General features: G+C 38.5%; 2 protein-coding genes and 1 pseudogene across 2 annotated transcripts; 1 reads left to right on the forward strand and 2 right to left on the reverse strand.

Moving 5' to 3' along the window:
* Positions 1–229: 229 nt before the first annotated feature.
* On the reverse strand, positions 230–2,565 carry LOC149038410 (uncharacterized). The gene has a single exon (XM_089185084.1). It carries the CDS (start codon positions 2,138–2,140, stop codon positions 536–538), a length of 1,605 nt encoding a protein of 534 aa, XP_089041210.1. The 5' UTR covers positions 2,141–2,565; the 3' UTR covers positions 230–535.
* A 4,195-nt stretch (positions 2,566–6,760) lies between these two features.
* On the forward strand, positions 6,761–8,505 carry LOC113670463 (uncharacterized; annotated as a pseudogene).
* Positions 8,506–11,385: 2,880 nt separating this feature from the next.
* Positions 11,386–14,949, reverse strand: LOC149038411 (uncharacterized). Its single transcript, XM_089183628.1, has one exon. The coding sequence runs from the start codon at positions 13,964–13,966 to the stop codon at positions 12,419–12,421; it is 1,548 nt and encodes a 515-aa protein (XP_089039754.1). The 5' UTR covers positions 13,967–14,949; the 3' UTR covers positions 11,386–12,418.
* Positions 14,950–15,987: the final 1,038 nt, after the last annotated feature.

A 15,987-nucleotide genomic window follows, 5' to 3' on the forward strand; every position in this document is an offset into this window, starting at 1 on the left:
GGGAAATAGCGCTTAGAATTATATGAAGGTGCACACTTGCATACACTGGAAGAGAATCATTTTGCTTACTTTTTTAAACACGTGGTCAATTCTCAAAAGCCCTTAAGGCCACTTCCCTTGAAAGCACAGCTTATGACACGAACCAACTCATGAAACAAACTGAATTAAATGTTTTTGTCTATAATTGAATAGTATGGCGGTCTGTATTTAAAGTCTGAATTTTAATGAACACAGGCAGGTTTAAAATTTAACAACTATGACATTGACTCTTGGAAAAATAAATAGTGACCAACGACATATATCCATTCATATTTCGATGTTTCTGCATATCTGTCGTCGCCTGTCGCATATAGACCTCGGATTAAGAAAAGACTGAAAGACCGCTTGCCTTCCACAAGCTGAGCGGGTCGATTTTGTTCTCCTCGTTGCCACATTTCGGTAAATGTAATATAACATGTGAACAATCTTGATCAATACACGCCCATTAACCCAAGGAAGGCTTAAAGACTGCCGGCATTTAGTTTTTAGAGGTTCTCTATTTGAAAGGCATTTCGCACGGATGACCTTTACACTCATCAAAGCGCCCATGAATATCTTCCAAGAAAGTTGCTGTCTTCCAGAGAGCGATTATAAACAGATTAGCCATTGCAACAAAAATGTGTCTTTTCCATCTTTTGCGCCAAACAGCCATAACTGCTATATTCTGAAAGCGAGTCTCGATGGCCAAGGATACGCCAGTGAAAAACCATTCAATCACCAGCGCAACTGCGGTATGAATAACAAATTCCTGAAGAAGCTTTAAAAGTGGAATGTTTTGGGAGTAAGTGAACTGATACAAATACAAGACGCCGTTAACAGACACAATAGCAGTTGATTCACATAACATGCTTAAAATGGCAATATCAGCCATTAGTCTCTCACGGCGAGGAGTGCGTAAACTTCCCCAAGGAGCTAATTGTCTTTTCAAGATTACATGACAAATATGATCAATAAAGACCACGGTGCTTCGTTCCAGAACTTCTACCGCCCCGTGGATTATTCCAAGAACAGCGATAAATTTGAGGTTATCAAGTTCTGCCTGCATTACTCGAAACATGATCGCTGATCCAAAATACAACTGCACTAGCAAGGTGTACGAGTAGCCCGGATGAACAATTTTCTTCAAGCGTTGAGCACAAAGTCTTAAGATTACCTTAAAGACAACTACAAAGAGAGGTGAGAAGAGTGCAATAAGGAGTTTTCCATGTTCATTTTTTTTCTTGTAAATTGGATAAATAAACGATTTTATAACGATGCCAATAAAGAGATTGAAGCAGGAGGGTGTTATCAATTGAATAAATAAAGTCGCTCTACTCGACAGGTTCCGGAAGTGATTTGTTACAAGATAAACTTGACAACATATGCTTATTAGAAATATAACATAGAGAGGAATCTTCTGAATCACAGAAAGTTTGGAATGAGATATTCCAAAGACTTGAAGGATAACACTATACACTGCATCCACACAGAAAAAGACAAAAGCAACAAGAATGAGTTTTCTTTTCACGCCCTTTAACTGGTACGGTCGAAAAAGAGAAAGCATTCCTACAAAGAACCACATGTAAAGAAAGGCAACACATGTTTGGTATGACAATATTCTGATCCACTGCATTTTAACTGGGATTGTCTCCTTCGGGTGTAATTGCCAGTTCTTCACCGGTTCGGACGAGACGTAAGAGATCATGATATAAAAAAGGCCGAGGATAACAGCGGCTAGAAGTGAAATCAATGCGCCAATGTACATTGATTGACAAACTGTGCGAAGAACGGATGGTCTGAGTCGCTTCCAGGCCATTTCATCATCTTCATTTTGCTGTTCGTCTTCGCTCCCTTCTGGTGAGCTTGCGTTGATGATCCGATATCTAACTCGACAGTTCCCCACTGACAAGAGATCATAATCGTCGTCCGATGGCGGTGAATATTCCTGATAAATAGGTTTGTCAACGGGCTGACAATTCCACTCTCGACCTTCCCTGCTTAAGCTATCATTATATCCAAAGATCTCCACTTCAGGCTCATCAGGGTCGTAATGCTCTGTCACGCCGCGTGTGAAGCTGAATAAAACACGGGCAAAAACTTCAATCAGCAAACTGTTAGTCATTATCCGCGTTAGAGAGTCTTCGAGTTAACACTTGAGATCTTCGAAACCGAATGAACATGTTTCAAATAAGCTCCAGGTTTTTTATTATAATGTTTTGAAAGTGGAAATGCCAACAAAGGAGAAACAATACTCCGGCCATCTGCATGTCAACGAAAGTATTGACTATTCCACTTTTTTACTGAAAATTGAAGAAAAAATTTTTCATGATTAATATCATTAATTTATATAATTCTATAGTTTGAATTTTAAACAAAATATAATATATCAGTTGCTATATCAGGCGTGACGTGATATTTTGTTTTTCCGAGGTTTAGCCCCATTGTTTTTTAATATCCATTACTGACTGTAGCTCTGAACTCATTTAACAAATGAAGTACCTAGGAATCAGTTCTACGTCAATTTTAAGCTGAGAGGGTTATCCTTAAGACAAACACTTCTTCAATGACTTCAAGATACGTTCCTTTAGTATCAGTCTCGTAAAAATATTTTTCTAATTTCTTTCATCATCATGGAATCTCGCTTCAAATAGATTCCCATTTGTCCACGATTGAAAACGGTTGGAAAGTTTTGGCCAAATAGGCTCGAAAGCCAAATGATATCAAATGACCGTGACTCTTTTGTATGGATAAAAAACTTCCTTAGCAGAAACGCCGTGTCAAAAATAGCCTTTCGGTTAATATTTTGAAGCTAATTAAAGAGCTCTTATCAACCGAGTGGGAGATCCGTACCTATAGCTATGGACCAATTTTTTTCTGCTCGGATTTTCAGACCAAGCTCGAGGCTTAAGCAAAATATCTAACTGCTTGTAAAGTAATGGCATAGAACTGTTCAATTGCCGTGGAAGATTAGAAAAGTATAAGCAAACGCAGACATATTATATTATTTATCAAGGAAGTCCTATCAAGTCCTGACATTATGAAAGCCTACAGTATTGTGCAAAAGTAATGCAAACACCTGTCGACGAAATTCGACGAAATTCCTAGCTTTTCGACGAATTCTTGACCGAAACGAAACTTCGACGACATTTCCGCGAATTTTCGAGGCATGTATTGTTTTGAACGGCTCGAACTTTCGGCGACATAATCCTTGATGGCGTTAATGCGACTCGAAATTTCGAGCGAAAATTCGTTCTATGCGGCGAATATTCGGGGCGATAATTCGTTGCAATTCTTCATTCTTTCAAAAAGATTTGGTTGAATTTGTGTTTTGGTACTGCTCTATGTAAAACTCCCATGGAATTTCCCGCTACGATTTGAGTCCTTCGCGCGACCTATGTTGTTTGCGACCATGGCAACACTCAGTGTATCAATTGTGTCGATGCGTTTGGGATCATTTACGTACTCTACTTTTGGTAGTCATCGTGGCCAAAGTTTCGAATTATTCTACAAAAAAAATCAAGATCCTCCACAAGCAAGGTCTCCACCTGGCTGAAATACTGAAAGCGTTGAAACGCGACGGGTTACCAGGTTTTACTACGCTCATCATTTGAAAGTTGCGTCTCACCGATTTCGTGACAAAGTTACCTCGATCGGGAAGACCTCAAAAGCTGTCTATAGAAGCGAACAGTGTATGTAGGAACTGTGCAAAATAAGTATTGGCAAAAGATGCCAGAATTTACGAAAAAATAGGGCAACGTGACCTAAATAATAATTGTTTCAGCCGTCACTTAGTAATATTCAGTGTTTTGTTGCGAAACGTAAAGTATTTCACACCCTTTGTTTCACACACTTTTATTAGCGTCTGATTGTGTAGGATCAAAACGAACAAAGAACGCTTAAATGCTAAAATACTGCACGCGCTCTGAAGCTCGCCTTTATTTATATATATATATATATATATATATATATATATATATATATATAATGAATATTTCTAAACAAACATGGGTATAATGATATCTGGAAAGCAATCAGCGATATGGGTGCTGTCTATTTGCGAAGCGATTGAGAACGAATAAACAAGGAACACATTTCTCGATTGACAACGTTTGAAAACACTCTAAACACGTTCTCTGTTGTGTCTGGTTTAAAAGCGGAGTACTGAAGGTAATGTTAAAAACTATTCCAATCATTTGAGAGTTTATTACAAGTCTCTTGATCGCAATTGCTATTCATCCCGATTTACTTTTGTTGTTGTAAACTGATCGAACACTGAATATGATATGATGGTTTAGGCTTGATTAAACATCAGGAAACTGAAGCTGATGTGCATAATATCTGAATTCGTCTGAGAGAGAATTTCAGCCAAGTACATGTATCATAGTCGGAATTACTGTAAGACGCTTAGGACAATTTACCCGATTTTCGTTGTCATCCACAGATCGAGCCCAGAATCTTGCCAAAGAAATTAGTATTTTTCGCGACTAAATGTTACAGAAGAGGTCTTTGGTGAAATGTTTGCCTTAAAGAACAAAATTCTTAACTTAAAATCGGCGAAGAAGTGAATGAAATTCTATTTGTTCAATGAGGTGTAGTAATTTACTTTCAGACCTACACTCAATCATGGATATTAAATAACAATGCGCCTAAAATCAGAGAAAGCAAAATAGTATGTCCCGCCTGATACATCACCAAGTAGTGTCCATGGCTAAGATTACATCTGACAATCTCTGGAAAAACGACAGTGTTGATTACTGACTAGTCGTTGTCATCTTATCTTTTGAATTTTCACGCAATAGTATGGTGGTGGATTCTTCTGGTCGACGACGACACTTGGCCTGTTTCCGTGAAATGCAAATGAGGCGTTTATACCAGATTCCTTGACAGGGCTGGACGATTTTTGTTTTGCTGGCATTTTCAAAACATCATACTAAAAAAAACTGGAGCTTATTCATAACATGTTCATAATATATCTACGAGCTGAAGTATTCATTCTGACTGCCTCTTTATAAGGATTTGTGTAAATTTCAAACGATAGAAATACATGCAATTAATAATGTTGATCGTCAACATCTTTATTCTTCAACTTTCACTGGACAAGTGGAGTAGTCAATACTTTCGCTAACATGCAGATTGTTTCTGCTTTGTTAGCATTTTCACTTTCAAAACATCATAATAAACCACCAATGACCAATCTTTTACCCTTTACGGTGGCCAATTTACGTTTTCAACTCAGTTGAATTGTTAACATTAAATTACCTGCTATACTCTCCCACCAACACAGCACCACATTTTCTTAAAAAACTTACCCCCTTTATTGAACCTCACACTTGCATGTAATTTCTGATGCACTCATGAGAGAATTCCACGCAGTGAACCAAACCCCTGCTTCAAAGTTTTAGATCGAAAAGAATCTTCACTTCACCGACAACGGACTAGGAAAGTAGGCAGACTTTGAACTAAACATGATAACCCAATATCTGCTCATGTCAACTTTACACACCTATGTATACTGACTAAATTCTCTCAATCAGAGTGTTTATAGTTACTCTAATGTATAATCATATTCCTCCTCATTTCGTTAAAGTCAGAAAAGCAATGGTTGTTGTACATTAACAGAGATTGACATCGGCGATATAAACGTTTGAACCTCCACAAAATCAATAATTACTTTGAAAATACTTATTCTCTTGCTATGGAATTTTATACTCAACGAAACTCAAGCAACTAAGAGCTGGTTTCTTCTTCTCAGTTTAAGTATTAAAGATACCCCAGGCTTATTTAGTATTGATATAACATTTCGATCTGTTCACAATTCGTCGAAAGAATAACTAAGTCATGTCTCGAGATAAATTTCGTGAAACTATCCATTTTCCACTCAGTTTGAGCTCCTATTAATCAAATCCAGGTAAATATAGCTCAAAGACCAAGGGAACTTTAATTTAGTCCACATTCCTCAACTATTGCGCACTCTCAAGAAAAGGGCATTTTGCAAAGATGCTTAGTTTCACTGAACCGCCCGTGTTAAATTTCTATGATACACCCACTGGACCACAATACTAAGGGAACTGCATTAACAATTGCTGCAAGTATATCTCTTCTCCATCTTTTCCGCCAAACAGCCATGACGGCCATGTTCTGATGGTGTGCATCTATCGCAAGAGATACACTTGTGAAAAACCACTCAATCACCAATAAAATTGACGTTCGGATGGCAAACGATTTACGCAAATTTGCAAAGGATTCGTTTTTCACCTACATAAGCTGATGCAAGAACAGACACGAGGCCGATTGACTTATACCACATGCTTGTTATGCCAATATCAAATCTTTGATCTTTTTAAAGTATACTATACATAAGAATTAATTTTCTCATTTTGATTGATCTTTCTAAAGTCTACTTTACATTAGAATTAATTTTATCATTTAGATTGATCTTTTAAATAAATGTTGTTACCCTACAGAGAAACTCATTTAACTCATTACTCTCAGCTATTTTTAGCAGAAAACGAAATATCAAAACATTCAAAACATCATACTATAAAACAAACTGGAGCTTATTGATAAGATGTTCATTAGATGTCAACGAGCTGAATTGTTCATTCTGACTACCTCTTTTCTAAGGATTTGTTTAAAATTCAAACGATAGAAATATATATAATTGATAACGTTAATCTTCAACATCTTTTTCTCAAATTTTAATTGAACAAGCGGAGTAGTCAATACTTTCGCCAACTTGCAGATGGCCGGAGTATTGTTTCTGCTTTGTGAGCACTTTCACTTTCAAAAAATCATAAAAAAAAAGCCTGGAGCTTATTCGAAACATGTTCATTTGGTTTCGAAGATCTAAAGTGCTCACTCGAGACTCTGTAGCGCAGACCATGAATAACAGTTGGCTGATTGAAGTTTTTGCTCGTGTTTTATTCAGCTTCACACGCGGCGTGACAGAGCATTACGACCCTGATGAGCCTGAAGTGGAGATCTTTGGTTACGACGGTAGCTTAAGCAGTGAGGGCCGAGAGTGGAATTGTCAGCCCGTTGATAAACCTATATATCAGGAATATTCACCGCTATCGGACGACGATTATGATCTCTTGTCAGTCGGTAATTCTCGAGTTAGATATCGTATCATCAACGCAAGCTCACCAGAAGGGAGCGAAGACGAACAGCAAAATGAAGATGATGAAATGGCTTGGAAGCGACTCAGACCATCCGTTCTTCGCACAGTTTGTCAATCGATGTACATCGGCGCATTAATTTCGCTTTTAACACCTGTCATCATTGGCCTTTCTTACGTCATGATCACTTACGTCTCTTATGAAACGATGCGGAACTGCCAATTTCACCCGAAGGAGACAATCCCAGTTAAAATACAGTGGATCAGAACATTGTCTGACGTGGTAGGTGTTGCCTTTCTTTACATGTGGTTCTTTGTAGAGATGCTTTTTCTTTTTCGACCCTATCAGTTAAAGGGTGTGAAAAGAAAACTCATTTTTGTTGCCTTTGTCCTTTTCTGTGTGGATACAGTGTATCGTGTTGTCCTTCAAGTCTTTGGAATATCTCATTCCCAGCCTTCTGTTTTTCAGAAGATTCCTCTCAACGTTATATTCCTAATTAGCGTATTTTGTCAAGTTTATCTTCTAACAGATCACTTCCGGAGCCTGTCGAGTAGAGTGAGTTTATTCATAAACTTGGCAACATCCTACTGCTTTACTTTCTTTATTGGCATCTTTGCAGCATTGTTTATTTATCCAATGTACAACAAGCAAACTGAACATGGAAAACTCCTTATTGCACTCTTCTCACCTCTCTTTGGAGTTATCTTTAAGGTGATTTTACGACTTTGCACTCAACGCTTGAAGAGAATTACTCATCCGGGATACTCGTACATCTTGTTAGTGCCGTTGTATTTTGGATCAGCGGTCGGGTTTCGAGTAATGCAGGCAGAACTTGACAACCTCAAACTCATCGCTGTTCTTGGAATAATCCACGGAGTGGTAGAGGTCCTGGAACGAAGCGCCATGGTCTTCATAGATCATATCTGTCATGTGATCTTGAAGAGAAAATTAGCTCCTTGGGGAAGTTTTCGCACTCCTCGCCGTGAGAGACTAATGGCTGATATCTTTATCATAAGCATGTTGTACGAACCAACTGCTATTGTGTGTGTTAACGGATTGTTGTACGTATACCGATTCATTTACTTACAAAACATTTCATTGTTGAAGCTACTTCAGGAATTTGCAGTTTATACCTCTGTTCCGCTGGCTATTGAATGGTTTTTCACCGGCATATCCTTGGCCATCGAGACTCGCTTTCAGAATATAGCAGTTATGGGCCGTTTGGCGCAAAAGATGGAAAAGACACATTTTGGTTGCGATAACTAACCTGGTTCCAATTACCATTTGGACGACAGCCAGTCTCTTGAAAGTTGTGGATGGGCGCTTTGACGAGTTTAAAGGTCAGCCTTGCAAAATGCCCTTTACATAGAGAACCTCTAAAAACTAAATGCCGGCAGTCCTTCGGCCTTCCATGTGTTTATTGACTTGTGGTTTAGAGATTGCTGCGATATTACACTTACCGGTTAGTATTAGTAATAAGATAATTCCGAGTGCAATTTGGTGTTAATAGGAACGAAAAAGTTTTTCAAAGACAACAAATTAAATTTACAAGTGCTTATTGCACCAACTTGCAAGAGAAATCATGTTATTCCTTGTTAAGAATGTGCATGAAAAAACATCACAGAAAGTGAAGACACACGGAATTTTTTAAGCGTGCGCGCGCTATTTATAATGTGCACTCGCATTACAGCTTTGCACTCCGGGTACATGAGAATGCACTCGTTTTAGATGAGCAGAAGCGCATAAATTTTTCAGGTACATTATTAGTAACAAAAAGTGACATTAAGGACAACAAAGTTAACCCGCTCTGGTTGTGGGACGAAGAAATATTTCAGTCCTTTCTGTATCCAAGGTATATTTGCCACATTGGACTTCAAAGATCTTTTAGAGAGCGAGCAAGTTATTATTGACGTACTAGTGAGGGTCTTAGCACGAAGCTTTCAATAAAAATTACCTTTCTTGTCGGTTACAAAGACACCTCATACCTCCTTTAATATGGGCATACCGTGTACATACCGAAATTGAAGCACATTTATAATTCTAAACTTTTTAAGACAGTGTATTTGGAGTATACTGTTTCTACAATTGCTTCAGATTTTTAGGATAGAGTATAATTTTACTACGATTTGCTGTCATTAGTAGTGACCTTCAATATTCTGGCCAAAATAGACTTAATCCAATCTGTTCTGAAGTTTCAAGCTATTCGCCAGACTTAGTTAGATGCAGTGTTGGTAAACTTTTGCCCTTTAGGTACAACTTCTGGGGCGCAACTGAAAAGTCCCATACTTCATCCTAAGGGGTGGGGTGAGGGTTAAGAAACGAGGCTGCAATATTGACTATAGTGTCTCATCTTCTACTCTTACTAACTTCATGACTGAGTGGAAGAGCCAGAAGGGGGAATATTTGACTTGAGATCATGACCGAGAGCCAAACGAGGCTGCAATATAGTGTCTCATCTTCTACTCTTATTAACTTAATGACTGGGTGGAAGGAGCCAGAAGGGGGAATATTTGACTTGAGATCATGACCGAGAGCCAAACGAGGCTGCAATATAGTGTCTCATCTTCTACTCTTATTAACTTCATGACTGGGTGGAAGAGCCAGAAGGGGGAATATTTGACTTGAGATCATGACCGAGAGCCAAACGAGGCTGCAATATAGTGTCTCATCTTCTACTCTTATTAACTTAATGACTGGGTGGAAGAGCCACAAGGGGGAATATTTGACTTGAGATCATGACCGAGAGCCAAACGAGGCTGCAATATAGTGTCTCATCTTCTACTCTTATTAACTTAATGACTGGGTGGAAGAGCCACAAGGGGGAATATTTGACTTGAGATCATGACCGAGAGCCAAACGAGGCTGCAATATAGTGTCTCATCTTCTACTCTTATTAACTTAATGACTGAGTGGAAGAGCCAGAAGGGGGAATATTTGACTTGAGATCATGACCGAGAGCCAAACGAGGCTGCAATATAGTGTCTCATCTTCTACTCTTATTAACTTAATGACTGGGTGGAAGGAGCCAGAAGGGGGAATATTTGACTTGAGATCATGACCGAGAGCCAAACGAGGCTGCAATATAGTGTCTCATCTTCTACTCTTATTAACTTAATGACTGGGTGGAAGAAGCCAGAAGGGGGAATATTTGACTTGAGATCATGACCGAGAGCCAAACGAGGCTGCAATATAGTGTCTCATCTTCTACTCTTATTAACTTAATGACTGGGTGGAAGAGCCACAAGGGGGAATATTTGACTTGAGATCATGACCGAGAGCCAAACGAGGCTGCAATATAGTGTCTCATCTTCTACTCTTATTAACTTAATGACTGGGTGGAAGAGCCACAAGGGGGAATATTTGACTTGAGATCATGACCGAGAGCCAAACGAGGCTGCAATATAGTGTCTCATCTTCTACTCTTACTAACTTCATGACTGAGTGGAAGAGCCAGAAGGGGGAATATTTGACTTGAGATCATGACCGAGAGCCAAACATTTTCCCGTCCTCAACATAGTAACCCAATATCTGCTGCAGATATTGGGTTATCATGTCAACTTCACACGCCTATATATACTGACTGAATTCTCTCAATCAATCAGAGTTTTCATAGTTACTCTAGTGCATAACAATATTCCTTATTACTTTGTTAATGTCAGAAAAGCAATGGTTGTTGTATATTGACAGAGATTTACATTGGGTACGTAAACGTTTGAACATCCACGAAATCAACAATTACATTGCAAAAACTCGTTCTGTAACTATGGAATTGTACAATCAACAAAATTAAGGCAACTAAGAACTGATTTACTCTTCTCAGTTTAAGTTATTACAATACTCCAGGTTTATATGGTATTAATATAACATTTCGATCGGTTAACAATGTTTGGTAAACGGAACAAAAGTTTTCTCTCGAGACTAGCCTGGGTGATTTGACAACTTTTCGTGTGTTTCATTAGCCTTTATATTGAGTTATCAAGCCTCTATACCCCTAGAGAGTGCAGTTCACACCTTTATTTAATAGCTATTGGTTAATTGGTACAATAGAGGTTATTATTAATCGTTATGTTTGTGGTACCTCAGTCATTTTATTCTTGGAAGCACAGTTTATGACACGAACCAACTCATGAAACAAATAATTAACTGTTTCTGTCTGTAATTGAATAGTATGGCGGTCTGTATTTAAAGTCTGAATTTTAATGAAAACAGGCAGGTTTAAAATTTAACAACTATGACATGAACTCTTGGAAAATAAGTGGTGACCAAAAACATATCCGTTCATATCTCGATGTTTCTGCATCTCTGAATTGTCAGGAACTAGATTTAACGTAGATGATTCGTTCTAGATAAAGTCTGCCCCTTACCAGCCTCTCTATACAGTGCATGTATGAAAAGCAGAAGAAGAAACTATCACGTCACTAAACTCTTCCAAGTTCTGCGGATCATAGCAAACTGTATTCATGAATAAAACTGACAGTCTCTCGAGTCAACAGAACCTCACAGAGAAGCAAATGATCGAAAGTTCACTTTCGATTCGGGTTTTTGCCTTCGGGTTTTTACTACTTAACAGTTACACAAAAGAACTGAATGCTCCTTGGGTAAAGGTATCGAACTGTTTAATTGCCGTAGAAAACTAGAAACCATTACCAAACAAATGAAATCCTGTCATCTTTAAAGCATCTGAAAGGATGTGTTGAAATAAGTGGTTAAAGATGATCGCGCAACTTTCGAAAGTACTTACAACTTACTCTACGAATAAATTCATATCGAGCCAATCTCTGATGTCTCATATCCGTTGTACACGATTTTATCTACATATAGCGCACTCCAAATTCACTTTCTTGGAAGGTTTAGAATGATAAATTTACTACAATTCCAGTATCTATATGCATATCAGAATTAAGTATTAACTCTTGCCATTTTTTATTAAGAAGAAAGGCGCGTGCATGAGCGAACGCCCCGTAAACGGAAAACAATGGCGTCCGTACAAGCTCTTTTTTTTATTGTGCCAAGGACTGTCTAAAAGTTTTCCGTTGTCGCTTGTCGCAAATAGACCTCGGATTATGAAAAGAATGAAAGACTTCTTGCCTTCCACTAGCTGAGCGGGTCGATTTTGTTCTCCTCGTTGCCACATTTCGCTAGATGCAACATGTCAGAGATCTTGATCAATACACGCCCATTAACCCAAGGAAGGCTTAAAGACTGCCGGCATTTAGTTTTTTAAAAGTTCTCTATTTGGAAGGCATTTCGCACGGATGACCTTTACACTCATCAAAGCGCCCTTACACAACTTCCAAGAAAGTTGCTGTCTTCCAGAGAGCCATTGGACACAGATTAGCCATTGCAACAAAAATGTGTCTTTTCCATCTTTTGCGCCAAACAGCCATAACTGCTATATTCTGAAAGCGAGTCTCGATGGCCAAGGATACGCCGGTGAAAAACCATTCAATCACCAACGCAACTACGGTATGAATAACAAACTCCTGAAGCAACTTTAAAAGTGGAATGTTTTGCATGTAAGTGAACTGATACAAGTACAAGACGCCGTTAACAGATACAATAGCAGTTGATTCACATAACATGCTTAAAACAGCAATATCAGCCATTAGTCTCTCACGGCGAGGAGTGCGAAAACTTCCCCAAGGAGCTGATCTCCTTTTCAAGATTACATGACAAATATGATCAATGAAGACCACGGTGCTTCGTTCTAAAACTTCTACCGCGCCGTGGATTATTCCAAGAACAGCGATGAAACTGAGGTTATCAAGTTCTGCCTGCATTGCTCGAAACATGATCGCTGATCCGAAATACATTGGCGCTAGCAAGGTGTACGAGTATCCTGGATGAACAATTTTCTTCAAGCGTTGAGCACAAAGTCGTAAGATTACCTTAAAGACAACTACAAAGAGAGGTGAGAAGAGTGCAATAAGGAGTTTTCCATGTTCAGTTTGTTTGTTGTACATTGGATAAATAAACGATTTTATAAAGATGCCAGAGAAGAGATTGAAGCAGTAGGGTGTTATCAATTGAATAAATAAAGTCGCTCTACTCGACAGGTTCCGGAAGTGATTTGTCAGAAGATAAACTTGGCAACATATGCTAATTAGAAATATAACATAGAGAGGAATCTTCTGAATCACAGAAAGCTGGCAATGAGATATTCCAAAGACTTGAAGGACAACACGATACACTGTATCCATACAATAGAAGACAAAAGCAACAAGAATGAGTTTTCTTTTCAAGCCCTTTAACTGATACGGTCGAAAAAGAAAGAGCATTCCTACAAAGAACCACATGTAAAGAAAGGCAACACATATCACGTCAGACAATGTTCTGATCCACTGCATTTTAACTGGGATTGTCTCCATCGGGTGAAGTTTCCAGTACTGCATCGGTTCGGACGAGACGTAAGAGATCGTGATATAAAAAAGGCCGAGGATAACAGCGGCTAGAAGTGAAATTAACGCGGCCATGTACATTGATTGACAAACTGTGCGAAGAACGGATGGTCTGAATCGCTTCCAAGCCATTTCATCATCTTCATTTTGTTGTTCGTCTTCGCTCTCGTCTGGTGAGCTTGCGTTGATGACCCGATATCTAACTCGAGAGTTCCCTACTGACAAGAGATCATCGTCCGATGGCGGTGAATATTCCTGATAAATAGGTTTGTCAACGGGCTGACAATTCCACTCTCGACCTTCCCTGCTTAAGCTATCATTATATCCAAAGATCTCTACTTCAGGCTCGTCAGGGTCGTAATGCTCTGTCACGCCTTGTGTGAAGCTGAATAAAACACGGGCAAAAACTTCAATCAGCAAACTGTTAGTCATTATCCGCGTTAGAGAGTCTTCGAGTTAACACTTGAGATCTTCGATAACAAATGAACATGTTTCGAACAAGCTCCGGGTTTTTCAATTTAATGTTTAGAAAGCGGAAATGCTAACAAAGGAGAAACGATACTCCTGCCATCTGCATGTTAGCGAAAGTATTGACTATTCCACTTGTTTACTGAATGTTGAAGGGAAAAAATGTTGACAATTAACGTCATTAATTTATATATTTCTATCGTTTAAATTTAAACAAATGCTTATAAAGAGGTAGTCAGACTTAATTTCAGTAATAGTCTCTGTACTCATTGCCATATCAGCCGTGACGTAGTTTGTTTTCTCAGAGGTTTAGCTCATAGTTTTTTTTAAATATTCATCACTGATTTTAGCTCTGAAAGTGAAAATACTGCACCATATTGAACAAATGAAGAACCTAGGAAACAGGTCTACGTCACGTCTTTTCCAATTACTTTCATCATAACGGAAATTAGCTTCAAATAGATCCCCATTTCTCCACGATTGAAAACGGTTAGAAAGTTTTTGCCAAATAAGTTCGAAAGCCAAATGATATCAAATGACCGTGACTCTTTTGTATGGTTAAAAATACTTCCTTAACAGAAACGCTGTGTCAAAAAACGGCTTTCGGTTAATATTTTGAAGCTAATTAAAGGGCTCTTATCAACCGAGTTAGAGGTCCGTACTTAAACCTATGGACCAATTTTTTTCTGCTCGGATTTACGGACCAAGCTCGAGGCTTAAGCAAAATAACTAACTGCTTGTAAAGTAATGGCATGGAACTGTTTCATTGCCGTGGAAGATTAGAAAAGTATAGGTAAACGCAGAAATTATTTAGTAATGAAATTATGAAAGCCTATGAAATGATACTTTGACATATCAAGTGATTACTTTTTGAACAAAATCGAAAGAATTGTGATTGGGGAGGGGGGGCCTTAATAGGCTCTATGCATCGTAATCAATCAGTATTGGACATCGATGCACAATGCACCCGAAATCAGGAAGAATAAAACAATTTATTCGACACGGAACGTAAGGGAGCGGTCATCATTGGAAAAAACTTATGGCAGCTTATTTAAAAATAATAAATGGACATTGGGAAGCTTCAGTTTAAGTTGGTCGATCGTCGTAATTTGACTTACTTCGTAAATGTTTACTGAACATCACTGACGCAGTGAAATCTAGAAACTTCAGAAGTTGTTTCCCTGAAATGCAACGGAAGCTTTCTCACTCTTCCCGCAAGATTCCAGCAACAATTCTCCTAACTGTCTGCTATTTACTTTATCAAGCTTTCGGCTCTGACAATTTTTTGTTGAATCAAACAAGTTTCTTCATTAATATTCTTCAAATTATTGACCGAAAGCTTATTTTTGATATGGCGTTTGCGCCAACAATTTACACAAAAGAATTGAGAGTTCATCTGACAAATACTTTCGAGCCGTTTCGATCATCGTGTATAAATGGAAAACGATTTGCATACGTAAGTATTGTGCAAAGAGGAAGTGAAGTTCCGTCATACACGACAATTATCTCTTTACCAAAGAAATCAGTATTTTTCGCGACTAAATATTACAGAAGAGGTTTTTGGTGAAATGTTTGCCTTAAAGAACAAAATCCTTAACTCAAAATCGGCGAAGAAGTGAGTGATATTTTATTTGTTCAATGGCCGAATTTATACTAGAGACGAGTTATCCGTCAGAGACGAATCATCCGTCTCAGACGGATAACTCGTCTAAATATAAATTCGGTACTAAGACGAATTATGGAGCAAAATTCGTCTCAGGCTGATCCGTCTGTCAGCACGTCTTCAAGACGTGCTAACAGACGGATAGCTCGTCTTAGACGGATCATCCGTCTCTAAATTTTTATCTAGACGGAAAACGAAGACGGTTTTTTACGAAGTTTCCATATGAGAGAGACTGGTTTCTATAGTTTTGCAAGGTTTCCTGGGATGCCTATTTCAAGATGGCGTCCGGTAAAGTAATCGTGCCCTTGAAAGCAATCACAAA

Source organism: Pocillopora damicornis, chromosome 10 (genome assembly GCF_964200805.1).
Source record: "Pocillopora damicornis chromosome 10, jaPocDami1.2, whole genome shotgun sequence".
Taxonomy (NCBI): domain Eukaryota; kingdom Metazoa; phylum Cnidaria; class Anthozoa; order Scleractinia; family Pocilloporidae; genus Pocillopora; species Pocillopora damicornis.

Excerpts from the sequence above, each read along its gene's own strand:
- LOC149038410 (XM_089185084.1), bottom strand. The coding sequence starts at position 2,140 with ATGACTAACAGTTTGCTGATTGAAGTTTTTGCCCGTGTTTTATTCAGC.
- LOC149038411 (XM_089183628.1), bottom strand. The coding sequence starts at position 13,966 with ATGACTAACAGTTTGCTGATTGAAGTTTTTGCCCGTGTTTTATTCAGC.